Source organism: Diaporthe batatas, assembly GCF_019321695.1.
Source record: "Diaporthe batatas strain CRI 302-4 chromosome Unknown Contig00009, whole genome shotgun sequence".
Lineage (NCBI taxonomy): Eukaryota > Fungi > Ascomycota > Sordariomycetes > Diaporthales > Diaporthaceae > Diaporthe > Diaporthe batatas.
This window is the reverse complement of record NW_025408556.1, coordinates 646,987-672,570: the sequence shown is the minus strand read 5'-3', so window position 1 is coordinate 672,570 and position 25,584 is coordinate 646,987. Positions and strand designations below refer to the sequence as shown.

Genomic DNA, 25,584 nt, shown 5'->3' with positions numbered 1-25,584 from the left:
AACAGACAGGCAGCTAGCTTGATGAGTTGAGGATATTACGGAGTATGGCTCGATCACACAACATTAGAATGCTGGCTAATCTCAGTCGCCGGCATCTGTGAGGCCCTTCCAAGTGGCACCAGCTCTATCTCTCCCTCCCTTGGTCTCGTCGACTCTCTGCAGTGACCGCTGTATCACCAAAACCTCACACGCAGATACGTGATGCTCCTCGCAATGGCCCAGCTCCTCCTCGCAAGTCCTGCTGCGGCAGGCTTCAGCCCCCCTGGCGTGCTCTCCCCACTGCCACCCATGGGGTTCAACAACTGGGCCAGGTACATGGAGGGCCTCAACGAGTCCCTCTTTGTCGACACGGCAGAGGCCATGGTCTCCAGGGGCTTGTTGACAGCCGGCTACAACCGCCTGAACCTCGACGACGCCTGGTCGCTCATGGAGCGCCTGCCCAACGGCTCCATGGCCTGGGACCCCAACAAGTTCCCCCGCGGGCCGCATTGGCTCACCGACTTCATCAAATCCAAGGGCTTCATCCCTGGCATATACACAGACGCAGGGAACAAGTCCTGTGCCGGGTATCCTGGTGCTTACGGCTACGAGGAGATCGACGCCCAGGACTTTGTGAACTGGGGGTTCGAGTACCTGAAGCTGGACGGCTGCAACATGCCAGACACTACCGAGGCGACGTACAGGAGGGTCTATGGGAAGTGGCATGATATCCTGTCGTCCATGTGGCCAAAGCAGATGCTGTTCTCCGAGTCTGCCCCGGCATACTTTGCCGAGGCCAGCAACCTCAGCAGCTGGTACGCAGTGATGGGGTGGGTTCCGCAGTTCGGCCAGCTTGCGAGGCACTCGAGAGACACGCTGGTGTGGAACAGCACCAATTACTGGCCGGATATCACAGGCTGGGACTCGATCATGTTCAACTATGGCCAGGAGGTCCGGCTGGCGAGGTTCCAACGCCCTGGCTACTTCAATGACCCAGACTTCCTCAATGTCGACCATTTCGACTACACACTTACTGAGAAAAAGAGCCACTTTGCCCTGTGGTGCAGTCTCTCGGCCCCATTGATCCTCAGCACGGATCTGCTGAACATCACGGACGCCGAGGTCGAATACCTCACAAACAGAGACCTGATCGACGTGGACCAGGACCCACTGGTCCAGCAGGCGACTTTGGTCAGCCAGGACGAAACCTGGGACGTGCTCACAAAGAGCCTGTACAACGGCGATCGGCTGGTCACGGTTCTCAACCGCGGCAACGACACCGGGGACCTGGAAGTGTCGTGGGGCCGCATCGGTATCTTCCCCGACGAACTGCCCACCCCGTCTTCGATCAACGTCAAGGACCTGTGGACGAACCAGACAACATCCGTAGCCCTTGGAGATGGGGGCATCAAGGCATCATCCGTCCCGTCCCGCGGCACGGCCGTCTTCCGGCTGTCGAACCCCTCGGCCGGAGACGCCATCCGCACCATCCCGACGGGCATGATCTTCAACACGTTCTCGCTGCACTGCCTGACCGACTCGGCCGGCGGGGCAATGACGTGGTACAACTGCAGCGGCTCGGACGCTCAGGTCTGGAAGGTCAAGCCGGACGGCCACATCAGTAGTCTTCTGAGCCCCAAGAAATGTCTGACAGCCGGCGCAGATGGCCAGCTTGCGTCCCAGGAGTCTGGGTGTGCGGCCGGGAAGGAGAACAGGTGGGACTACTTCGTCTCGGGCAACCTGGTAAATGGTGCGTCTGGGCTGTGTCTCACTGAGGACCAGGCTGCTGTTGATGGGAGTTCGACTGCGACGGTCGCGAGCTGCGGGTACCTGACGAACGAGCAGGTCGTGGCGCTTCCTGTGGGCGTGGCGTTGTAACTCATGGGAATTTCATGATGAGATCTGTCGCAACATGTTGTCTATTTCGCTACAACTTCCCGCTCTTGCCATCGTCAATCAGCTCACTCTGCTTGTCAACCCCTTTCCACTTCCTCACGCCGTCCCCATCGAACACGCCTTCATCTACAACCCGACCGCCCCAGCAGATGTGATCCCCAATCTTAAATGCCTCCTTGCCCCTCTGCGAGTGAATACCCTTGACGAGCTCAGGAAACAGCATGATCATCCGCCTCCCCTCGTCCATAATAGGGGTGTGACAGGTATCGCAGTAAACTTTACACGGCAGATCATGAAGCGGCCGTCTCAGCGAGGGAGAGTAGAAATTCAGGCCCTCGGCGCCGTTGAGAAAACGGAAGTCGGACTTGTGGAAGATGGCCGCCCATTGGAACGGAGCCTGTGACGACATGTTTGTAAGTTACTAGCAGAACGCCGTTGTGACATCACACACACACCAACGCAGCGGCCTCTCCAAAGGCCTCACCCGGGGGCCGTTCACTCACAGCGTGCATCCTTTGGCAATCAACGCAATGGCAGTATTTCGACGACAACGGCTTCTCCCTGCCTAGTAGGTACTTGATGCCCCCGCAGTGACATGAGCCCTCCCATTCCGCCTTGAAGTCGGCATCATCGTCTGAGGGCTTCCGGTACGGGTCCGCGGTCATCCAGGCGGCTTCTTCCTGCTTGATGGTCTCCTCGCCGTGTGTGGTGCTTCGTACTTCTGGGTTGGTTGACGTGGATGGCATGGCTTTAGGTAGTCTCGAGCTCTTGCTGAAGGGGGATTGTGGTAGTCTCTGTGGCGGTGACGACAGCAACAGAGCTGAGATGTTGTGGGCATTCCTTTTGTGTGCCTGGGCTGATGACGTCAAGTTGGAAGGACCCTTTAGAGACTTGAACAGCGACTGCCGAGTTGCAGGCAACATGGCAAATTCACCTTAATTAGAGAAATGTTTGGACAATCGCAGTCTACAGAGGAAAGTGTGAAAGTGTACCGGAAGACGACGCTGGGGTTTGGATTGGTTGTGGAGAAGGGAACTTGACAAACGGAGATACTTTTCCTCTTCGGTCATCTCCAGACAGACGAGGCACCGTCAACAGTTCCACTGAGACCTGCCATTGTACAAAGCAAATTGGGTCGGCACCATTTGTGGGGTTTTTGGGCAGGCACCTTTGAGCTTTGCAATTCTGTTTGCGACTAAGCCTTGAAGCAGGCGGCTGACTTCCATCAATCTCGAGCGCCAGATACGCACGCACACTTTGCAGCAACGCGCGCTGAACACACATGCTCAAATTTTCGACTGGAAACAGTGCCAAATGGCCCGATTCAACTATGGGCAATCTCACATCTTCGCAAACTTTCTCAGTCACCGAGAGACTTCTTTAGCGACACCTTCTGCTACTCCAGAACGTGTCAACGAGTCTGCCTCCGCAAACCACGGCACAAATCGACGGAACACTCGAGCCCACGGCGACACGGGTCAAGGCATCTCTACCCCCAAAACCTCGCGCCAGACCAATTCAGTACCTTCACTCAGAACACAACAGCCCATGGACAAAACTCCAAGTTGTGAAGATCCTGACAAGATGGGAGAGGCATCTGAGTCTGACCCTTTGGTCAAGCGAAACCTGGAGTGAGTGCCTTCTCTCTGCTTTGAAATGCTTACTTCTTGAAGTACATATGTAGCATCCCTGATCTGACAATCAGTGACAGGCTTCTGAAGTCTGGCAATTTTGCGGACGCAGTAATCATCTGCAAGGGAAAAACCTGGAAGGTGCATAGACTTATTCTTCGAAGTGGCTGTGTTTGGTTCGACAAGGCATTCGCAAACAATTGGAAGGAAGCACAGACAGGCCGAGTCCAGTTACAAGACCAACAACCGGAACAGATTGATGACCTTTTAAAGTTCATTTACACGGGTCGTAAGTCTCCGCATTATAATGCAGTGAAGCATCTTCCAAGATCTAAGTGTGCATCTTCAGGATTCACTCCGCATTTGGCATCCAATGCCAAAGTCATCTCAAACCCCAATCTAGAGACCAATGTCTCTCTGTGGCAAGCCGCCGACTTTTTCCTGCTTCCAAGCCTAGAGACTGCGGTTTACAACTACCTATACGATCGAACCACCGCCGTGCTGCGCTGTTTCCACACTCGCAGGCTCAGGCTGACCGATTCTACGCCCGGCAGGGATAGCGAAGCTCAGCCTCACGATGACACCTTCTTCGCTGATTTCTCCAGGGCAATCGAAAAGGCCTACAAATTCCCTCGTGCGCGAGAGATTCAGAAGTTGTTGGCAGTCACCATTTGTGCTCTGCGCAAGCACGTACCGAAGTCCGTTTTTGGGGATCTGATGGAGACTCCCGGATTTCAGAAGGACATGTGCGCTACATTCACTGCCCTCCATTTCACGAAGCCCACCGAGCAATTCGTGGATGCTACGGTGCCGTTTGACATTGTGCAAAACCGCCATTGTTTCGATTGTAACAGAAACCTTAGGACGTGCAATCTCGCGCAGAACGACTTGTGGGACATGACGCTGGATCCGTTTTCAGTGGGATTCGTGAAATGGTGTGGTAGCTGCGCCCGTCCCTGGATCAAGTCCTTGCTGGACACTATGATCTCAAAATTGCCCGCTGAGCCGGGTTCTGTCTGATTGGCAATATGTGATGGGCACCTGAAGAATTGATACCCTTCTTGGGGACAAAAACAACCATCCGTGCAAGGAGCACGAACTGCGTCGGTGGACATTATTGAATGTCGACCCGAAATGGAATGGAGGCTCGGAGCCATGTGGGCTGGTAATTGAGGCATGGCTTGCTGGTTGAAGGAGTCAGCTCATGATTACTTGATACAGTGGTTGAAAGCTTCCGCCTTTGTCCCTCGGACTTCGAAGAGATGGTTCTACGAGAATATCGGCGGAGCCACCGTGGACACAGCTTGACTTTTGAGTTCAATGATTGTTTCACTTTTTGAATGATTGTTTCGCTTTTTGCCTCGAGACTCAACAGTGCCCTGTGATACACAAGACCGCAGTTCCCATCTTCCTACCTAAAAAGATCGCTTACATTGCAGACATGTGCGGCAGTCACCTTTAATACTCCGCAAAAGTCACGGTATAGATCATCACATCATGTCCGACAGCACCGTCGTCACACATTCACAGTTCCTGGAAGCATCAGGTCACACCGAAAATCGTCTTCATTCAAAATTGACCTGTCTGCCTGGCGGCGGCGTCTAGGGATGGGTATCCAAACATTATGTTCCACGTAGCCTCCAAATAACCAATTGTCTCCTCAGAAAAAAGATTCCTGCATCTTTTAACCCATCTTACAGGGCAAAGACGGCAGCCATGACACCGGCAACCAAGGCAACGGAGCCAGCAGCGAGGCGGCCGGCACCGTTGGCGGTGACGGGGACGGAGCCGGTGGCGGTAGGGGCGGGGATGTTTCCAGTGCCGGCGGCGACAGAGGAGGTCTTGAGGGTGACGGTTCCGACGGCACCGCCGGGGGTGGTGCCGTTGCCGACGGGGTAGGCCGGGGTGAGGGTGGTCTGGGGCTGGGGAGGGACGTTGACCTCGCTAGGGGCGGGGACCGGGGCCGAAGGGGCCGGGGCGCTCGCCTCAGAGCCGCCGGTGGTGACGGGCCTGATGGTGGAGCTGGTCACGGTGGAGCGGGCCGGGCAGTCGGTGACGGTGGCGGCGCACGAGGTGATGGTGATCATCTCGGTCGAGTAGATGGTGGACTCGGCGGCGCCGCCCTGGTTGGCGGGGACCTCGGCCGCGGCGGTGGTGGCCGGGGCGGCGGCAGAGCTGACGGCGGCGGCCTGGGCGATGTGGAAGGGGAAGGAGTACTGGAACACCTCGGGGTTGGAGTCGTAGGTGATCTTCAGGCCGTAGGTGGCGTCAGCGCCGAGGCCGGCATCGACAGCCCAGGCAAAAGAGCCGGCGCTGTTGTCAAGGCCGCCTAGAGATATATGTGTAAGTGACTGTCTGATTTACAAAATTGAATCCATGGCGAGGTGAGGTGACATACTGGCAACGACAGGTCCAAGCTGGAGAGTGGTGGGGTCAGCGCCCTGGAGCAGCTGGATCGAGACGGTGCCGGCGTAGTCGGCAGAGTAGTCCCACTTGACAGTGTAGGTAGAGCCAGCGGCGACGGACTCATCCTTGGCAGGAGTGGTGATAGGGTCAAAGCCGGCGGTCTGGGCGAGGGCGGCGGAGACCCAGGCGAGGAGAGTAGCGGCGGTGATGGTGACCTGCATTTTGGCTGATTTTTATGAATTATATTCTGTTGGATACTGAAGACGAGTTGAGCAGTGCGAGCTGGAAAGTAGCAGGGTGGTGATTAAAGAGTGGCTGAATTATACTAATTCGATTCAAAAGAGTGACTGGTGAATGATTCCGGGTGATTATGCAAGACCGGTTTCTACTTCGGGGTTGAAGAGGCAGGAAGGAAGTGCGTCGTGGAAGATGGCCGTCGTCGCTGGGGCGAGAGATTTATTTGGGATTCTGCGCCTCAGTCGGCGCCTCAGTCGGCGCCTCGCCCGTCAGTCAGGTGGATGCCGTCGTCGTAGTGTGTATGGCGGGCGCCAGTGTAAGGAGGGGCCTGCATCTGGCTTATGCGGGGGGTGTTCAGGGGTCATCCATTGCGTTGGTGAGAAATGACTCGGCCCAGGCACAGCCCGGGCCACTGCGCTAATAAGATTCAGGGGCAAATTGGAAGAGTAGGACCCTCCCCGTTGCCCGTCTGCCCGTCCACCGTCTGCCAGGCTTTACGTCGCAATTTCCCCTGCTGGCCCGTCATATTGTCCAATATGATTGAATAATGAGCCGTAGTAAACAACACTCAAGGGAACAGCCGCACGTTGGCTGGCGAATCACGCCTTTGAGACGGGCCGGGCGGTCAACGGTCAGGGCGGGCTCTGCCTGTGCCGAGACTGGGTACCTACTGTGTAGGTGAGCAAGCTTTTAAGGCTGGCTTTCTGGTCTGGTCTGGTCTGGCTGGGCCCGTGCACCGTTCCTGTGTCTGCGCATGTGAGTCGACGCGGTGATCATCGTGTGTCTGTCGAATAAGCTTATCCCTCGATTTAGGTGGGCATACTGTGATCGGATGACAGGTCTCGCTTGGTGCGAACAGACTCTGAATTGTGAGCGTGAACTATTGGACACCCCCATCAGGTCTTCCACGGGCAAGCCTTTGCAGACAGTACACCACACTTGCAGTGGCCGCATCCAGTTGGAACGGAACGCATCAGGAGAATGGGTAGGGAGAGGCTTCTGGACCTTGGCACACTGGGAAGCGGCAGTGTTCGCTTGCCGGGTCAACCGAGACCCCGTTGGCCAGGGCTCGTGTCCGTAACTTTAATTGAAAAGTTCTGGCGAGCACCAAAACAAAGTGGTGGCGAATGAGTCGCATCAGGTCCGCTGCCAAGTGAACCAACACCGAGGCCCAAAAAGACGGCGGAATTCATTAGTAAAAATAGGTACTGTGATGTGGAACACTACCGATGTTGTCCCAAATCTAACGGCATCGGCGAAAGCCATCTCAGCCCACTTTTGGGGAACAGCACGCAAATAACGCCGCTGCCGTCGGGAGCTGGCCAACCAGAAGGCCATTATTCTTGGGAATAGGGGCGTCATTGCTTTTCTCCTGACAGCATGCCCAGGTGAGCTCTTCGCCCGTGAGACAGATGGTGTTGGATCCGAGAGGATTGTGCTGTGCCCATCGACTCGAGTGCGATCCTCCACGCCAGGGTCTGTCGTCATCTCGTCATGTGCCACGGCCTGGATGTTCAGAGGCAGCCAGCCGTGGGCCTGCGCTCACGCCTGCAGAGTGGCCTTGATGTGTAGGCTGCACGGACTGGCTGACTGTGACTGGCGAGGGAACCGAGGCGATCAAGCCTGCTGCAGAACAGGTTCTGTGGACCTTTGGAAGCGTGGTGAGGAAATGAGCTCGGGGAATTTCCACTCTGTCGGCCCGTCGTCGCCTTGCTGGTGGGCCTGGGCTGTCTGGCTGTCTGGCATCTGGCATCTGGGAAACAGGGGCGCAGCTGCTGCTAGCTGCTGAGCTGGCAGGCCGCAGAGTTGGTATCGTGGGTTGGGTGGGTGATCGTGGGTGATCGTGGGGCTGCTGATGTTGGATTCCTTGTGGGACAGTAGGTTTGATTGTCTGTTCATGCGCCCTGTTCCTGGCTCCCTGTGCCCGCTGGTCCTTGTTGTTTGGCTGTCCGGCTCCCAGACTGTGGGGCGACCCCGCTGTACCTGCATTTGCGTTTGCATTTGCATCTGTTCCTGCATCCGCACTTGTGTTCCTGGCTCAGGTCTGGATGCGCTGGCTGCGAGCAAGTTCTCTGACCGCAACAAGGGAGGCTGGGAGGCTGGGGGGTTGGATGTCGGCTCCCCGGTGCTTTCAGCCTCAAAGAATGCAGCAGGCAGGCGGGACGATCCTTTTCAGTGCAGAAGTCTCTACCTACCGGTACACAGTATCGCTCAAGTCATTTTTGTCCTCCCCGAACCCTGATCTTCATGATAGCCTCCCCCCCTGGACCCAAAGTCAACCACCCACCTACCGGGGACGGCCATCTCTACCTACCTATATATCTTGATACAAGTTCAAGTTGACCCTGATGCTATCGAGGAGGTGTATTTTACTCCAGCAAGTCAAATTCAAATATTCCTTTTGCAGAGTCCTTTCATCAAAACTAGTGCTTCACTTGGTGAATTGTCGAGGTGAAAGATATCCCAAGGTTCTCCACCCACGCTTATCGTTTTGTGGCCAGCCGTCGCACCGTGGACCGAGTGTGATCTGAATTTCAGTACCGGTCCAGATGTCAGGCTCCTTGGATCGTCTGCCTTCCAAACAGACGTGTCACCCGACTGGAGTCGCGAGTGACGATCACTGGGGACCCGGGGACACGTGAGAACATCCGTATTCACTTTACCGAACTGACTGATCTCCGCAAGCAATGGTCCTGCCGTGGAAAGATTAACGTGGGGATGGTGCCAAGTCTCGTAACGCATGCCATGAAGTATGGTTATCCGTCGATCATATTGCGGAGCCGCCCCTTTTATGGGTGGACCAAGCTCTCCATCGTAAGCGCGATAGTCTATGTTCTAGGCGCTGCTTGTAGTGTCAACTGGTACGACATATGCGATCGTAGTGCGCAGTCAAGATGATCATTTTCTGAATCTCACACAATATAGTGTTGAGAGGTGCGCAACCGTGGCCTGGACACTTGTTGGTCGAACTTGCTTGACAAGCTGACCAGACTATGGGTTGGTTTCGTTTCTATTCCGTATACATCCGAGTACATACATGGCGCCTTCATACGGTGGTAAGCGCTCAAGACCCAGCGCTTGAAAAGGACACTATGTCGATAACTATAGGTATAATATGATAAGTGTGACCAAACTTTATCACTGCAATATTTCCATCGAGTTTGTGCCGCGACCCCGGGGCAGAAACCTCTTCCAAGGTTCTGAAGGTAGTCAACACCAAACATGCATTCATTTCTTATATGATGGGACAGCCCTGCTCTGCCATACCTAAGTATGCAGGCTCCTTGACCCATACACATGACATCCCGTGTGCAATTTAATCCAGCAGTAATTCTTGAGGTTCAGCATTAAGATAGAAGCAGCACGTCCAACAAAGCATTGTTGGTCACTGCTCAACCGGTCCACTTCAACGTCTATTACTTCGGGGTGGGGGGGGACTCGTCACCGGTGCATTGCATGTTTACGGGAAGACGCTGGTACGGGCTGGCAATCAAGCCCCAAGTCTCACTGACCAACTCATCGAGATGCTGCCCCTGTGTATCATGTTTTGGAGCCATCAAGGCAAGCTTTGTGACCGGTTACGATCCAAAACTACCGGGGCAAAGGCAAGGCCTGTCAACTGGTACCTAGGCAAATATCCCAAACCAAGGACAGCACCATGTTACTCCATGGCTCATGTATTCTAACCGAAAATTGTCATTATTCGTAAATACCTTGTTAGCCGCCAGTACGCCAGCACCCTTGACCACATGCAACACGCATTGTCTTTCCAGCCTCCAGGCATGTCGACCAGACGAGTGGAAGTACGGCAGACCGCTGTTCCCCAATCAGCCTAGTTGAGCAAGTTTTCATTCCTCACACGTCAAACGAAGACATGGCTTGCGCCACCTCAGCCACTTGAGAGTATGGGAAACTCCCTCAGGCTATAATTCACAGGTCGAGGCGGATCCTTGCGGCCCGTGGCGCCGCCAGCCCCAGGCCGCCGGGGTTCAACGATTTTCTCGCACTCCCTCGGCGGCGGCAGGTTGTGGATGCTCGTATGCTGCTGCTGGCCAATAGTTCCCGCGGCGCTGCTGTTGCTGTGCGGTTGATGCTGCTGCTGCTGCTGCTGCTGCTGCTGCTGCCGCTGCCGATTGGCCTGGAACGCGGCCAACGGCGTCCTCCTGAGCTGCCGCCTGAGCTCCTCCAGCTGGTCCTCGGGGAACCTGGCCGCGTACGCCGCGCAGCAGATGGCCTCGCGGTACGGGCTGGTGGGGTGATACTGGCTGTTGTCGATCATGTGGCCAACCTCCTCCTCGAATCGGCCCATCTCCCGCTGGCTCATGCCCACCACCGCCCGGGCAACAACCTCACGCATGCCCCGCACCGGCTCGATCTCCGCCCTCAACATGGCCCTAGTATATGTGGTGAAGGTGCTGCGCTGTCTGTCTCCGAGCTCGAAGCTACTGCAGATGTGCTCGCGCGCCTCGCGGAGCAGACCCGTTAGGGACAGCTGGTAGTTAAGCTCCTCAAGGAACTTGGACATGTCGACATCTGATACCCTTTCGTAGATGTTTAACACCTCTACAAACTCGTTCATGAGGGACGGAAGTCGGTCGCCAGTGGCTGCGGGGGTACTCGTGCGCGGTGTCGGCTGGGGGTGTGTGCCGATGGCCTCCCGGTGAATTAATTCGGAGACCGAGAGTGGGTTTGCTCGAGGTACGCCCGACGCCTTCTCTGCAACGCGAGCGTAGGTATCTAGCTGTGCTGTGTAGGATTGCGGTGGCAACGGAGGCGGTGGCATCAAGATGGGTGGAGAGGACGACCAACCCGTTCTTTCCGACGCAAAAGATGCTCTCCGGGTGCTGTCGGCGATGCTGTTGGAGGATGATCTAGTTGACGGCGTTGAGTCTGGAGAGCGAGTATTGTTGACTAGGTGTTGAGTGCCCGAGTGGGTCCTGTATCTCGGTATGTCAAGGGACGGCAGGGTGATGCGTGTCGTATTGTCACCGGCGCCATTTTCCCTACTCCCTCCCGCATTTTGGGGAGATGGGATGGTGGGAAGAAGTCCATGAGTGGTATCGTGGATATCGTTCCAATCCCGCTCGACAACATGGTATTGCCGGACTTGTGTTCTATGCACCGCAGCGTCTCCTACTGCTGGGGGAACAGCTGAAGGGAGAGAGCTCGAGAGGCTTCCCTTCCTGCCTTTTGTTATGTCCGAACACACGTTAGATCTAGTTGTGCTAGACGATGTCGGCCGTGGTGGAGTGTTCGGTATAGAGCCATCGGACGAGTCAGAGTCCACGTCTTTTGCAGGTGGACAAGTAGGGCTAGAACTTCGAGGAGGGGAAGGAGGCTTTCCAAGGTTTTGGCGCTTGTTGTCGAGGTTTTCTGCTCCTCCTGAGAGACAGTGGACATTCTTTGGGGACGAGGGTGAAGGCCCACTGACGACCGGCCGTCGCCAGGGTTGCTCAACAAGTGAGGCCATGGATACAGGACCAGATGTGGATCTGCAAAGATCTAGACTAGCACTATGCAACTATGTGGCACTAGACGAAATTCTCCGGATGTAGTGCCAACGACGGCGTGAAGTGAATGCCTAATACAAGTCGTTCAGAGTTTGTCAACACTCATTGGCGCGAACAAGAATAATCGACTATAACGATGACCAGCGCAGATTGAAATGGAAACACCTCCAGGGGAGTTTGAAACTGCCTGAAGATATCGTGATTCAGGTTTGGGCCTTATCAGCCGATCTCTAAGGTAGGTGGAGAAGGCTTTCCATCGAGCACAGGAAGACTGAGGGAAGGGGACGAGGGGGTTGAACGGCTCTTACCATGATGAAAAATTAAAGGGCGAGTTGATTTGAACTTGACTGCCTGTTGCCTTCGATCGAAATGATGGAAGTTGCCGTCGGTGTGCATATGCTGAACAAGAGAGGTACAGTGACACCACCTGGGTATGTACTCAAATAAAGACACCCCCTTCCTTGATCAGGCCGATCCCTGTCTCAGATGACATTGAAATCCACGCAAGTCCGACTTCCCATGGATATGCAGATCGAGATTTCCTCACATACCCTGCCGTGGCAGATATTGCTTCATGGGATTGTGGAATGCCATCCGATGGAATGCCATCCATTCAGGATTCGCGGATCGGGCTCCAGAGTAGTGCTACTGCCGCGAGCCGGCTTGGGTCGATCTGCATGTGGCCTAACCGTAAGCAAGAATAGCCACGGGACGTGAGGTTCTAGACCCAAGCTACTAGTTGCTGATCGGGTTGTTGACTTGCCACTATGCACTGTCTCTGCTTCTTCCTTGGCCAGGGTGTCCCCCTTCAGCCCCTCTATTCATGCAGCTGGGGCAACAGAGTAAGACGTGACTTTGGGCAAGCGGATGCCAACAGCGATCGCCCCAGGCTGGGCCGCAATGCCTGCATGTGTTGGTCGTAACCGTTGAGGCTCAACGTCTCGAGAAACGAGAGCTATACCGGATGGAGCAGTACATTGCAGAATTGCAGGTCCTCAGGTCCTTTGCAGTCTGCATATGGACTATATGCGCTCCAACCACCGCTGGCATTGCGGCTGGACTTCCCTGGACTCAAGTGCTTTGCTTCTCCTAGCTTGTCCCATCGGGCGTAAATTGGTACGCCGAAGTACGTACACAGGTAAGGGTCGCCGACGACTAATAAGACGGGAGACTCATTACCTGATAGGACCCCAATTTGAAAGAGGGAAGCATACGCGAACAATCGACCCCTGGGGTGTCTTTCGGACTCAGAAAGCCGTTTCGGCGATTCAAGCCAAACATGAGTGTGGCAAAATGAGCACCCAAGGAACAGTGGGGGTCACAGAATTGTCTTTGATGGCCAGGCGATCATGCCCCAATGAAGTAAACGATCCCGAACAACACTGTTTGGTTGGTGGCTTATAACATTATTACAGATCAAGTCTTCGAATCCTCTGCTACCAATTTTGGAAGGCAATGCGTCTTGTTACGTGCGAGTACGAGAGGCATTGAGAGTATCAAGCATTCTGGAGGGTACATCGAATTTCCGAACCATCATGGGAATCATTTATCACTTGCAGGTCTGGTCGAGGTGTGGATGGATTATCCCCACCATCTTCCCTTCGCTTCTTCTTGCGGGCTAGACCGTAGCCCCCCATAATCCTGGCCTTGGATTGGACGGGCACAGATGGGAGTGTGGACTGAAACTGAAACAGACCGACGAGCCGCGTTATCGGTGGAAGAAGGCACAAAAGCACCCATCTAATGGAAAGAGCATGGAATCACGACGATTGGCCGGAAAGCCAGCAATGCTTGACACGGAAGATGTGGCGTTTGATAGCCTCTGCCCGGTTTCCGGGCTTGAGGACCCAAGCAGCCAACAACAGTGGCCCAGCGCTGGACGCCACGAAGAAAAGGAATCTCGAAGATGTGCGGGATTTGCCGAGACCAGAGTAGTTTTTTCTGAAACCAAAGGGCGCGGTAGAAACCAAGGACACATTGACATCTGGATGTAAGCATCACCAGTGGACGCACTGCAAAGGTATGCGTGTACCCATCCATGGCCAGGCCCCATACCTCGCCCTGCGCTAAGCCGTGCGATTGTTCGGGTCGATGAACCGATTCCAGCTAGACCAAGCATTTGACATATCACTAGGTGCCGAGGGGCGCTGGGTGCGACGTTCTCTAGGGGGCCATTAAGGCTGTCCGATCAATAGTGGCCGCAGTAACTGTTGCTTCCCATGAGGCCAGTGCCCCAAACGGTCCGTCCTAAGCGGCCGCCAAGATCTGCGAGGAAGCTGTCACCGCCGGAACTTTGTTGACACTCACGTGCGCCGGAAATCACACCCTGGTAAGCACTGGCCTTCCGTGGTTGAGAGAGCTCTTGGGGATCAAAAACACAGATTTCCTCCTTTTTTTTTTTTTTTAAAAAAAAAAAAAGAAACCAACAGGGAGGGGGGGAAGGGAAGTACAGTTCCTCATTCGAACGGATGCATTCTTATTTCTGGAAACGCTGTAGTTTTAATATAAAGCTTCGTCACTGCGGAGCGAACTACTCTTCCAGCGTCGTTAGCTCAAGGAAAGCAGCATCAAAGATGGCCGTCGATCATTAGAGACAAGGCTGTAGACGTGTGGGAGGGTGTTGGGTGTCAGTTGTTCAGGGAGCCGTCGCCTGCACACTGCGTCCAGCCGGAAGAGTCGCCACAAAGACCGCTTGGGAAGCCCTGATAGGATCTGTTCTTGCAGCTGAGCAGGGGTGAGACTTGATGTTGGGAACGCCAGCCCCCATCGTCGGATCCGGGTCAACCAGTCAACCAGTCAGCCAGACAAGGACTGCTGCTCAATCCAGCCATATATTGGGGCCTGCATGAGAGCTCCGAGACGCGCTGTCGATCTTTGTGTGTGCAGATTCCAGACACGTATCGGACTACACGACACACATTACTGTTACTGGGCCACGTTGCCTGATGCCCCTGTAAGAAATAGTGTACAGCCGCTTTTGGCTTGACCGCAATCATGGTAAAACTTCCGCTCGCGCTTCTATACCTATCCAGTGTAACAAGTGTCATGGTACGTAATTGTCCCAGGTCCACGGCACGAGCCGCGGACAGACTTGACGGGAGGGAAACACTTCTCATCAGCTGAGTATAAATGGTAGGTCCAAGACAGCCACGCTGGGTTGCATGCAGTTGAAGAATTTGGGAACGTGAGAATGGATTCTTTTGATGGATGAGGCGACCCAGGCGACTCCAATATCGTTCCGCAGTGGCGAAAACTAATCGCAACGTGTTACCTGACAATTACCTAGGTACTCAGCGACGAGACGTGTATCCCTGGCTGCCAGACAACCTGCTCTGGGCCGTCCTGCGATGCTCCAGCAGTTGCTTCCCGTATGGTCAAGATAACCCGACATCGAATACAGATGTCGGTGTAGCAATCAAAACAGCGGAGCTCTGTACTGCGTCCGGCTCCCGCGGGTTGGCATCGGGGCATCCACTCTGCCAACCCCCTGGAGTAGTAGTATTGATACCGAGAGGTATCCGCCTTCGTTGCGGATCCGCACGCAGCCCCGTGTTGCCAAGTTGGCGCACAGGCCAGAGTGACTTTTGAGGTCCTCTTCGCTATCAATCCAGCGCATGCGGCCACCGGGCCGGTGGCCGGAACAGATTTAAGTCAGTTATCACAATAGTCTCAACGAGGAGGTGTCGATATGTCCTGTGGCAGTGTGATGTTGCAGGCAACATATCAAAGAGCAAGTGACATTCGAAGGAGGTTCATCAGCAGTGAGTGAAGCAGAGGCTCTCGGAGCCTGGCGGACATGTCCCCCCGAGTTCACTGCTAGTCAAGCAGAACAAATCCGGAAGACCGGCTCCTCCACGCCTCGAATCTGCAAGGCTACCTGTGCACTGAGTACAACACGCACATTTCTCTCAGAATTTATCGCTCAGACCTTGTGAGATAACACGAGCTCTTTGCTTATCTTCGCTTACGACGCAGCGTAATCCTCGAAGAGGCTGCTGTCGAGGCTGCTGTCTGGATGGTATTCGAGGTTGGATTTCTGACCTTACATATACCATGGGATGTTACCCGCAGACACCCAAATCCCTACAACTGAAACACTTCAACCCAACAACAAACAGCGCTCAATTCGCTCGATGTTCCCATATTCCATCTTTCAAACATCCATGGATGTAGAGTGAAATCGTTGCGGCTCGAAATCTGCATGAACATAGTCAATGTAACCCGGAGATTGGGTGGACCTCACAGGTAACGCCATTATGACGGCCCAGGGTAACCCTGCAGACTTCTAGGTATGTACACGTTAGGTAGACCACCAGTGCCAAGGGGCGGAATTACACCCACGCGCGCCAGAGCACCTGAAGATCCTGACCGCAACGCGTCTCTCTTCAACTGGCAGCGACCAACACTTCTCTCTCCACGTGTCACGTTTACTACCAGTCACCAAAAAGAGGATGCGGACAAAACAGTTGCCGACTTCATAATGTCAACGTGATCTCGTTCGTGATGATCGTGGAATGCAAATATGTACAGAATGAACGAAACAAAAGGTTTGCGGGGCCGTCCTGCGAAGGAACAGGCCTGCGCAATTAGGACGAGAGCTGTCTTCCAACTCTTCCATCCCCGAAACGATGAAAGCCATCTTTGGTGTGGTTTTGAATTGTGGTTTTGGTCTTGACCAGGGCAAGATCCCCAAGAAAGAACCTTTTGACGTCTACGCGGTCAACGCTTTGTGCCTCCCAGATGCCGCGTCACTGGAGCCCGAGCGATCGCTGGCATATGCAACATGCTTTCGAAAAAGAGAGAAGACTTAACCCGAAGAGGGGGTCTCGCCAATCCTGGTTCCACCATGTCAGTATGTATATTCTTGGACAGCCGGGAAGAAATTGCAGGATGGCTGCTTACATGTTACCCGCAGGGTTGTAGCGAGCGACGACGTAGAAGCCACCGGCACCGTCATCAGCGACGGCCATACCGACCTTGGAGGTCGAGGCCCAGATGACCTGGGTGTAGTGGCCGTACTCATGGAAGTTGCCGGAGCCGGTGATGGGCTCGCCGTTGTAGAGGTTCTTCTCACCGACCCAGGCGTTCGCGGCGTTGGCGTAGGGCGAAGGAGAGTTGCTCTGCCAGTACAGGTTCTCACCGTCCGAGGTGGTGTCGGAGTGAGTCAGCGTGCCGGAGGACCCAGCCGTGGAGGCGAGGTGCTGGGCCCACTCCAGAGCGTCAGCGGCGAGGCCGGCGTCCCAGGTGAGGGCGGTAGCGCCAACTTCGGCACGGGCGTTGTTCTGGCTGTCCAGGGCCGCCTGCTCGTCGGCGGTGAGGCCGGATGTGGCAGGCGCGGTCGGCGTAGAGGCCGCGGTGGACGACGAGGTCGTGCTGGGCTCGATGACGATCGAAGACGACGACGACGACGGCGACGGCGACGGCGCAGGGCTCTCGACGACTGGGGGAAGGATGGTGGGGATCGCAGGGGCCTCGGCAACGGGGGTAGACGACGGCACGGTAGTTGCGACCAGGGTCGAGGTGGACAGAGTCGTGTGCTTGTGGTGCTTGCGGTGATAACCCTTGCCGCATGCCATGGCATCGGCGGCCATGAGGAGGGCCACTAGGGCTGAGCGAGTTGAGAACTGCATCTTGACTGTGTGGTTTTTGTGCCGGAGAGGATCGTGAGGTGAGGTCTGCTGTAGTGACTCGACGGTGATATCCGGAGTATTTTGTTCAAGCTGGCGCTGCCGCGGGTGGAATGTTTTTTTTTCAAAAGAGTGTCGTGACGTCGGAGTGCCGATGGGCTGAAGGAGAGACAGACGCTATGAGGCTTGCTCAGTGGGTGAGGCCAGAAAGGAATCTAACAATGGAGGCATCGCGGGCCCGCGGTAGATTTGTATCTGAGTGTGGGTGTGATGCCGCCCGGGATCCAGGGGCTTGGGATATCTGGGGCAGGGCGGGGCACGTCATCACACCGTGCAGGAATAATATGAATTAGCTGGGTTTCTTGCTTCTTCGCTCTGCTTTCCCGTCGAGCAGAGGGCCTTGTCAAGCCTTGTCCAGCCTGGGCAGCTCAGTGTGCCGAAGCAAGGGTTGGAGGTGGTTTTTTTTCGCGCACTCATTTAACACGACTGGGGCAGCTGTGCGTTTCAGCCAAATTGTGGCCTAGTATGTTCGCCTGTTCTCATGGGATCTAGCTCTTCCGAGTCACATCGGCTGGTGGCACGCCATGAATCTTGGATCATCTTGGATTGGCGGATCGGCATCCGCCCGGGACATGGCAGGTGTGCCGCGCCGTCGGGACACAGCGTGATCTGATCCTGCCGCGCAAATCATGATGAGGGGACCTTAGGTACACAATAAACTACGGGGGGCGCCGAGACTGGCGGCAGCCATCAAACCACAGCATAGCACTTGAGTCTAATAATGGGCAGAAGGCGGAGATCTCCTGCCCAGTGCCGGGCATCCGCAAGTTGGATCCGTTCAAAGTTGCTCAATCACTCGTGGTGGGGGAAACAATCTCTACGTACGCGAGGGGCCTCGACTAGCGTGCAGCCGGCGGAAGGAGTGGTGGGCGAGTCGAATCGACATGAGTTTATTTTGACCGCAATCTGGGGGCTCATTTCCGCACTCGTTTCACCATGTGGTGGTGTCAAATGAGCCGACTCAGGGGTATCCCACCCGCCTCCAGCCGCCCAGGCGGCAACCCGGTGCTGACAGGGGGCCACGGCCTGAGATGCCTTCCATGAGCCCAACATGAGATGAACTGTTCCTGCAAGGGACCAGCCATCCTTGCGCGAGCTCGCTGCCGGGAAGCAACCTCGATGACCTCAGCTCCGGGGCAGCGCTTGCTGCAATTTGCCAGTGACCTCTGCCCAGGTGCTACGACTCATGTGTCACAGCCAGCCCCCGGCTCCTCACTTGGGATCCACTGTGCTGCGAGGACGTGCATGGTCAGCCCTACCTGCGCACCCCATCACTCCCGTTGTCTGCCTGGGTAGCCAGAAATTAGAGTACTCTGCGTTGTGTTGCGTTCTAGACCCTGCGCGAGCCTCCTCGATCTTCACCCCGATCAATATGCCGCCTGACTTCCGTCATGTTACCTGGGTTTAAACGCCGAGGCTCGGATTCTGGTAATATGTGAGAATAGATAACATGCCAATTTCGAGAAATATATTGCCCTCAGAGCCCGTGGTCGCATTTGCGGCGGCTCCGATTCATTTCCCCGCCAAGCTTGTGCCAACATTTGAAAATACGCACACCAGAAGACAGAACGTCCTGCCAGGGAAACAGTTGAAGCGACAAATGAAACCGTTCGACTACCACCACGTCCTTGCTCAAGGCGCATGATGAAGACGGAGATTGAAGCAGACGGCCATTCTGTGCTCACATGCTTTGACCTCCCAGTCCCACTCTCGATACTTGGCCGGCGTTTTAGGAGTGTGCCCAACAGATCTGAGCAGCTGGCGCCAACCTCTGCTCATCAGCATTTATGCTCAGCAGGCTTGTCCGTGCAGACATCGTGAGACCATCACTTCCATTCCAATCTACACTAGCATCACCCTGTTGCGATGTCCAAGCTCGCAGCTGCAAGTAATCTCAAGCTGAGGTTTGCAAGATCTAGGCCATCTAGGCGTTGCCACCCGATCGAGTCTACTGTAGCAGTAGTCATCTCGGTATATGCCCCTCAAGATGACCGAGGTGACATTTAGTACAGAGGTCCGTTCACTATTTCGCAGCTCCTCAGTGCTTGGTCTTCCCCGTTGTACTCGGAAAATTCGACTCCCTGCTCGGATTTAATCCCTTCCTTACCTGCTGGGGTGTAGAATGACAAAGGATCCAGACCGTAGCCGGTCTGTCTCAAATAGATTTACCACAGGTGGCGTGCAACAAGGGTAAGCCCGACCTTCTGCGCCTAGGATCGGGTAAGCATTTGTTTCTGCGGAGATTATTTGCAGAACTGCATGCCACCGCATCTGCGTAGGCACCAAAGGTGTCTTGCCGCAGTTGTTCCGTGAACGCGGATATTACCCGATAGGATGCATGTTCTACAAAGAAGTGGCCAAACGCCCGCCAGCTTGCTGTGGTGGATGCAGACGGTAGCAACACTGAAGTGGAACATATGCCCAGGTGCTCAGCTTAGCACATACCACGGCGAATAGCACTTGAACATTCTCGTCCATGACTGTATTCAACATTGGAGCCTATGTAATAGCACCTTCTCCGGCTGTGGTCCCGCAAGAGCACAGAACTGGACACGGGGTGGAGATTGACCGATGATACGCATCTTCAGGTTCAAGTCATGGTGGAATGTCCCGGACCCTCTGCCTCCCAGCGACGTTGCCAAGATATAACAATTCAACTCGCAGAAGGAATGAAAGCTCAATGACACAAACGTGTGTGAAAAGGAAAACAGATATTCCAGATACACTCATTGAGGTAACTTCGTAGAAGGCAGAGACTCTACGGAACCTCACTGAGGACACCCGTCTTGATATCGTAGATTAGTCCCTTGGTGCGAGCCTTGAGCTCCTCGCGGACAAAAGGTGACTCCTTGATGAGTTTGACATTGTCACGGACGCGCTGCTCGAGCCTGTTATTCCAGTCAGAATAGAATAGTCCCCGAGATCTAAGACCCTGTCTAATTGTGAGATGAACGTCACTTACACATCCCCAACCCCAAAAACAAGCTTGTCGATCTGCTCGTCATCACCCAGGTGTCGATCTCTCAGATAGCCCTTTACGTCGTCCTCGGTCATGTGCAACGCACCACAGTCTGTGTTATATTAGCATGTAAGTATAAGGTAATGATTTTGATAGGCAACGCACCAGTGTGCTGAATCACGAAAATGTCCTCTAGTGTGCCGAGGAAATGGTCCATTAGGGGGAGCATCTGGACGCCCGGACCGACAGCGCCACCCGCATTTCTCACGACGAGCGCATCTATATTGATCCCATGGAGTTAGCAAACTCACACGCAACAGAGATCTGTGTCGTGAAGTTAGGCACGTGGCCACCTGAGACATCTACCACGAGGGTATTGTGCTTCTGCTAGGAGCGAAGATGGGATGCCTAACCCCAAGGATTGAGCCCAAGGAAGGTGGTGGGATCCACACGTGGATCGAAACAGCAGACTGACGATAGTAAGTCAGCCTCTAAGTCTATTATTAGAGAGGGTCGTCAATATTCTAACAAATGAACGTCTTGGGTTTTGGGGAACCTGTGGGCCTCTCTTCGAGAAGAGGCTCGGGTTGATGAGCTTTGGCAGCATCCCTGTCACGAAATCAGAACATTTCCACCACAATCTTATCTGTTCTGCGCAGTTGCATACTTGTTCCGATGCAGAAGCTCCTCAGCCGAAGCTGCATTTGCTGGATTTCCGAATGGCATTTTGGTGGGTGATAGAAGTTGGCGATGTTTTGGTAGCATGTGCAAAGTGTGCTTCAGCGGTGATTGCTCGCGACATATATTCAGGGAAAAGAAGTACGAACTGATGGTATATATATGAGTTCTCGTCGTCAAGACGGTGCCCCTTAGCCTTGTCTGTGCGTCGCAAGGCTGAGGCCACAAGCACCTATCGTATTATAACTATTGTTATCGGCATCGTGTTCTTTCCAAGCGCTGGGTCTTGAGTGCTTACCACCGTATGAAGGCGCCATGTATGTCCTCGGATGTATACGGAATAGAAGCGAAACCACATATATGAGTTCTGCAGCCTATGCACCATTTCAATCGAGCCCCCGGAGTGTCAAGTTTGGCCCTAGGTGTATTACTGATCGTCTGGTACCCGATCTTGATCCCACTCAACTGCTGCCAATATGCGGTCCGCTGCCAAGTTGCAGCATTTGAATGGCGAGTTCCCATCACAACATGATGATTCCTCATATCCTGGAAGCTTTCTGGGCTAGGTGATTGTGCCAAATAGAGTGGTCTCGATGATCGAGCCGTGTACTGAGCAACAAACACAAGTATAGAATTTCAAAGACCACTAAGACGCGCCGCATCATCATGATTACAACTCGAATTGCTTCGCCAACCAAACCCCGAGTTCCGATCGATGTGTTCACATTCAAACCTCCTCCGATTAGTGGAAGCTGTATTCTGCTGAGCGCAAGGATTTTGACTTGGCTGCCTCAATACAAGTCCGCACAAGGTTGAGGATCCAATAGAAATGATTGAGCATCTCTGAAAGACGGAAAGGCGGATGGATGATTAGGCGGCATGATGCTGGAGAGTGTTTCACAACAGGTGATTACAATATTTTCGATTGCAAAACTTTCATAAGTGCTGCGTTGGACCCAAAATCGTGTCAGCTTGAATGATTACTTACTACTACTTAGAGTGTCAAATATATGTAAGAAAGAGGCGTGCGGGATTCGAAATGCAGCTGCTGACACCCGCATCTTGAATCCTGCATCCCTACTTGATTGAGTATTAGTGATCCAAGCTAAGGGATCGGTATTTGATGGGAGTGCCAAGCTACGTTATATGCGAATAACTACACAAGAGGCCGCAAGTTCGTGGAACATGAAGTGGCATTAGTGATCGCTCCGGCGAGGTGTGAAGTGAAATCAATCATTGCGTCGGATATATACCTAGTAGGTACTTAACTAAGTACCTAGGTGCAGAGGCACCCATGTACTTATCAGCCACTGCTCAGTTGGCGGTGGCTCAGTCGTCCATGGCCTGTAAGTGGTGTGCCACTACTCATCCTTATCTCAGCGTGTATTGGGACTCTCTAATGTACGGCAGGTGTTCTGGTGGACATCCAACCTGGCAAATTCCAGTTTTCTATTGCTCAAAATGAAAAATGGAAAATGTTGGCGGCATGGCGTATCTAGCAGCAGATAGTGGTCATTCTATGATGTTGAGTGAGGAGGTGCAATTTTCACCGCGCCTTGAGCAGCCACCCTTGACACACTAACTTGGCGCTGGACAAAACTTTCGTCTGGGGTAGGAATTCTCAGTCACCCGATATGTTTGCCTTAGAATAATTTCTCAGTAACACCACACTCAGTCACACAAGGCCCTGTTGTGAAGCGCCGTCCATTCGTAGATACGTCAATCACCAATCTGTGCGGACACCTAGTTAGCCAGAGATGTTGCAAGCAGTCAACGAAGTTTAAATCTCATTACTTGTGACTTAGTGAAAATGTCAATCAATTAGTGTTACTTTTCAGCTAGAGTTACTGACACTAAATAGATTGTCCACTAGCTAGACTAAGTATTGAGTACCTAGATAGGTAAGCTGTTACCATAGGATCTTAACCAATACTATCTCCTTTCAAGGCAAGTTATTAGTAAGGGATCATTTTACTCTATTCCTATAAAAGGTTATCCCATAAGAGGATATCTAATAGGAGGTTGTCTGATAGGAGGTTGTCTTATAGGAGGTTGTCTAATAGAGCTATATACCTACTTACTTAAGTAGGTATGGTTGACGATTTGCTTTGGTATGTCACCGGCCTGGTATTCCGAATTGGGTTCTGGATAGCGATTTGAACAACCCGTGGGAAGGCATCGGTGGATCTCACTGATGCATATCGTACATAATATGCTATCGGAAATGTCGTCGTTCCCAACCAGATGCAAGTTGACCGCATGGATCTGATTCGCCTCTTCGCTGGCGAGCCATTTCTGATAACATCTCATCTCGGACGCGTGCAGTCGGGCTTTTGCTTCCAATGCATCCTCGATGCTGGATGGGTCTTCGACCGGGTCGGCTGCGGCAAGTTCAGCGAGTTCCTTGAGGTCATCGACATCGTCAACGGTCAACGCAATTGGGGTGGCATTCGAGCGGGGCAATAAATCACCGAATCGACGAACTAGACCCGCAACACGCGCGCTTTTGACCTCCTTCACTTGGATCGTAGCCCGGTTCGCAGGCCGAGTGTGAGGCTGGGCCAACCCCGCTGTGAGGGCAACTCTCTGGCGCAGGACACGAGGAGCGGGTGCGACTGCACCATGAGTGGGTGCGACCACACGGGGCGACGGGCCATGACCAGTGATATTGACCTTAGTGATGTATTCCTGCATGGTGTAGGAGTTGACGAGAACCAGGGATCCCTCGCCGTCAGTATGGTCGACTCTGTAAGTCCGTAGCTCGAGCCCCATGAACTCGCTATCGGCCGAGATGCTCCTCAACCGAGCAGGTGGTACCTCATTGATCGATGCGTACCCGCGATAGTACATCCACGACGCGAAGTGGAACTCCTGCCACTGCAGGCCGGCGGACCCGAGAAGACAAGGGGGTTCATGATCACGTCGGGCACATAACAGGGGTATCCGCTCTCCCTGCTCTCGCAGTGTCTTGGCCAGCTGTTGACACACCTTGCGACCGTTGTTGTCGGTCCTGGTAGCTGGGTGGATGTTGGGTGGATGTGGTCCGGTACGCAGCAGGCATTGTGGTGGCACCTGTGGGACCCCTCTAAGGTCACATCCATATCGGCCACGGATAGACCACGGAGGGCAATGAGCTTGTGAAGACTGGTGTTCTTCCCTGTCGGGTCATGCCCGAACGCCTTCTTGGTGCTGGGTGGTCCCCGGAAGATTAAGTCAATTGACCGGCTGTCAAACTGGTCACCCAAGGCAGAGACACACAGTACCCTGGGGTCGACGGCAAACTGGCCATTGTTAATGGCAGCTTCGACTCTGGCCGTGAAACCATCTGATGTCAGATTGGCCGCGATTGGCCCCAAGGTCATCCCGATCCGCTCTTCAGCCTTGGCCTGTAGGTTCTGTACGTCGAGTGGGGGCGCAAACGTCGGGCGTAATGGCATGGAGTCCGAGGAGTCTCCGACACCTAGAGAACGCGTGTTCACCCGGGGCTCGGCGGGAGCTGCGAGTAATGGTTAGCACGGGGCTCGAGAACAGCACGGCAGACAGACGGTATGAACATACACTGTGGTACACGCCCAGCGACGACAGCAGTAGTACCGGCGGTGACCCGTGGCGCCTCCGATGGAGGGGGTAGCGGACCAAGTGCAGACTCGTTGAAAACCATATGAAAAGAAAGCCCGGCACCCTTAATGTTGCATTGATATACGCTGGCCAGCAGGTCATTGAGCTTGGCATGATCAGTCGCGTTGTAAAAACCAGGCATATCCTCAAGCTTGTGCTTGGCACATCTGCGATCTGGTTAATAAATGAGGCATGTGTTACAACATGATAACAGGTTAGATCATACCTGGCGCGGGAGAACTCGGAATACAACTCGACCCAGGAGTTATGGAGTTTCTTGATTGCGTTGTTGGCGTCGAGCTGGCACTTATCGATCTGACCAGGCTCCACGAGGTGAATCATGGACAGTAGGCTTGCCGCATTGTCGTGTAGCTTCTGCGCGTTATCGATGCCCTCGCGCACGGTTTGGAGGCTGGCGGCATCGTACCAAAAAGGGGTACCGTGGTCAGCAGCGGCTGGGATGGCTGCGGCGTGCTGTGCGCAGACTGTGTGGTCGGCAACCAGGCGGACGACCGCTGCGACAATAAAAGGATTGGATAGGCTTCACACAGTGAGGGCAGAAGCAGTTAACGACAGCCTAGGAACAAATGACCTAGAGTGGAAACAAGGTGAGGGAGGGGTAGACGACCGCCGTGACGAGGAAAGGACTGGATGGGTGTCCCACGGGGAGCAGTCGATGACAACCTGAGGACGAGTGACTCAGTATGGTAACAAGGCGAGGGAGGGGCAGACGACCGCCGTGGCGAGGAAAGGATCGGACGAGCGTCCCAGAGTGAGGGCGGAAGCCGTTGATAGCAGCTCGGAAACGAGTGGAATAGAATGGAAACAAGGCAGGGGAGGAGGTGGATGTTTATGAGAGGGTCCCAGGACCAGACGACGTCGTGGTGTAAGAAGGTTGAGAGAGATGGGTGTGGGTGCTGGGTGGAAGTGGGCGTTTTTCTTTCTGCTCCTTTATTTGTGCCGTAACTCCCATCAGACAACCT

General features: G+C 54.2%; 7 protein-coding genes across 7 annotated transcripts; 2 read left to right on the top strand and 5 right to left on the bottom strand.

Moving 5' to 3' along the window:
• Positions 1-201: 201 nt before the first annotated feature.
• Positions 202-1,857, top strand: KVR01_008004 (uncharacterized protein; the record flags this gene model as incomplete). The annotated part of the gene is made up of 1 exon (XM_044790715.1): positions 202-1,857. One exon carries the CDS (start codon positions 202-204, stop codon positions 1,855-1,857), a length of 1,656 nt encoding a protein of 551 aa, XP_044642982.1.
• A 49-nt stretch (positions 1,858-1,906) lies between these two features.
• KVR01_008148 (uncharacterized protein) lies at positions 1,907-2,621 on the bottom strand (the record flags this gene model as incomplete). The annotated part of the gene is made up of 2 exons (XM_044788955.1): positions 1,907-2,272; positions 2,379-2,621. 2 exons carry the CDS (start codon positions 2,619-2,621, stop codon positions 1,907-1,909), a joined length of 609 nt encoding a protein of 202 aa, XP_044643126.1.
• Positions 2,622-3,459: 838 nt separating this feature from the next.
• Positions 3,460-4,526, top strand: KVR01_008363 (uncharacterized protein; the record flags this gene model as incomplete). The annotated part of the gene is made up of 3 exons (XM_044787805.1): positions 3,460-3,506; positions 3,587-3,795; positions 3,856-4,526. The coding sequence occupies 3 exons, from the start codon at positions 3,460-3,462 to the stop codon at positions 4,524-4,526; spliced, it is 927 nt and encodes a 308-aa protein (XP_044643341.1).
• A 153-nt stretch (positions 4,527-4,679) lies between these two features.
• Positions 4,680-8,304, bottom strand: KVR01_008220 (uncharacterized protein). Its single transcript, XM_044788614.1, has 2 exons — positions 5,905-8,304; positions 4,680-5,835 (listed from the first exon to the last, which is right to left on the bottom strand). Exons 1-2 carry the CDS (start codon positions 6,131-6,133, stop codon positions 5,201-5,203), a joined length of 864 nt encoding a protein of 287 aa, XP_044643198.1. The 5' UTR covers positions 6,134-8,304; the 3' UTR covers positions 4,680-5,200.
• A 1,098-nt stretch (positions 8,305-9,402) lies between these two features.
• KVR01_008320 (uncharacterized protein) lies at positions 9,403-12,230 on the bottom strand. Its single transcript, XM_044791691.1, has one exon. It carries the CDS (start codon positions 11,617-11,619, stop codon positions 10,039-10,041), a length of 1,581 nt encoding a protein of 526 aa, XP_044643298.1. The 5' UTR covers positions 11,620-12,230; the 3' UTR covers positions 9,403-10,038.
• Positions 12,231-15,467: 3,237 nt separating this feature from the next.
• Positions 15,468-17,786, bottom strand: KVR01_007678 (uncharacterized protein). Its single transcript, XM_044783924.1, has 2 exons — positions 16,562-17,786; positions 15,468-16,494 (listed from the first exon to the last, which is right to left on the bottom strand). The coding sequence occupies exons 1-2, from the start codon at positions 17,287-17,289 to the stop codon at positions 16,467-16,469; spliced, it is 756 nt and encodes a 251-aa protein (XP_044642656.1). The 5' UTR covers positions 17,290-17,786; the 3' UTR covers positions 15,468-16,466.
• Positions 17,787-23,099: 5,313 nt separating this feature from the next.
• KVR01_007861 (uncharacterized protein) lies at positions 23,100-24,943 on the bottom strand (the record flags this gene model as incomplete). The annotated part of the gene is made up of 5 exons (XM_044786977.1): positions 23,100-23,107; positions 23,191-23,993; positions 24,056-24,479; positions 24,542-24,768; positions 24,828-24,943. 5 exons carry the CDS (start codon positions 24,941-24,943, stop codon positions 23,100-23,102), a joined length of 1,578 nt encoding a protein of 525 aa, XP_044642839.1.
• Between the last annotated feature and the right edge of the window lie 641 nt (positions 24,944-25,584).

Excerpts from the sequence above, each read along its gene's own strand:
- KVR01_008220 (XM_044788614.1), bottom strand. The coding sequence starts at position 6,133 with ATGCAGGTCACCATCACCGCCGCTACTCTCCTCGCCTGGGTCTCCGCC. Across the intron at positions 5,836-5,904 it reads GCTTGGACCTGTCGTTGCCA|GCGGCCTTGACAACAGCGCC; the intron begins GTATGTCACCTC and ends ATATATCTCTAG.
- KVR01_008320 (XM_044791691.1), bottom strand. The coding sequence starts at position 11,619 with ATGGCCTCACTTGTTGAGCAACCCTGGCGACGGCCGGTCGTCAGTGGG.
- KVR01_007678 (XM_044783924.1), bottom strand. The coding sequence starts at position 17,289 with ATGCAGTTCTCAACTCGCTCAGCCCTAGTGGCCCTCCTCATGGCCGCC. Across the intron at positions 16,495-16,561 it reads TACAACCCTGCGGGTAACAT|GATTGGCGAGACCCCCTCTT; the intron begins GTAAGCAGCCAT and ends TGGTGGAACCAG.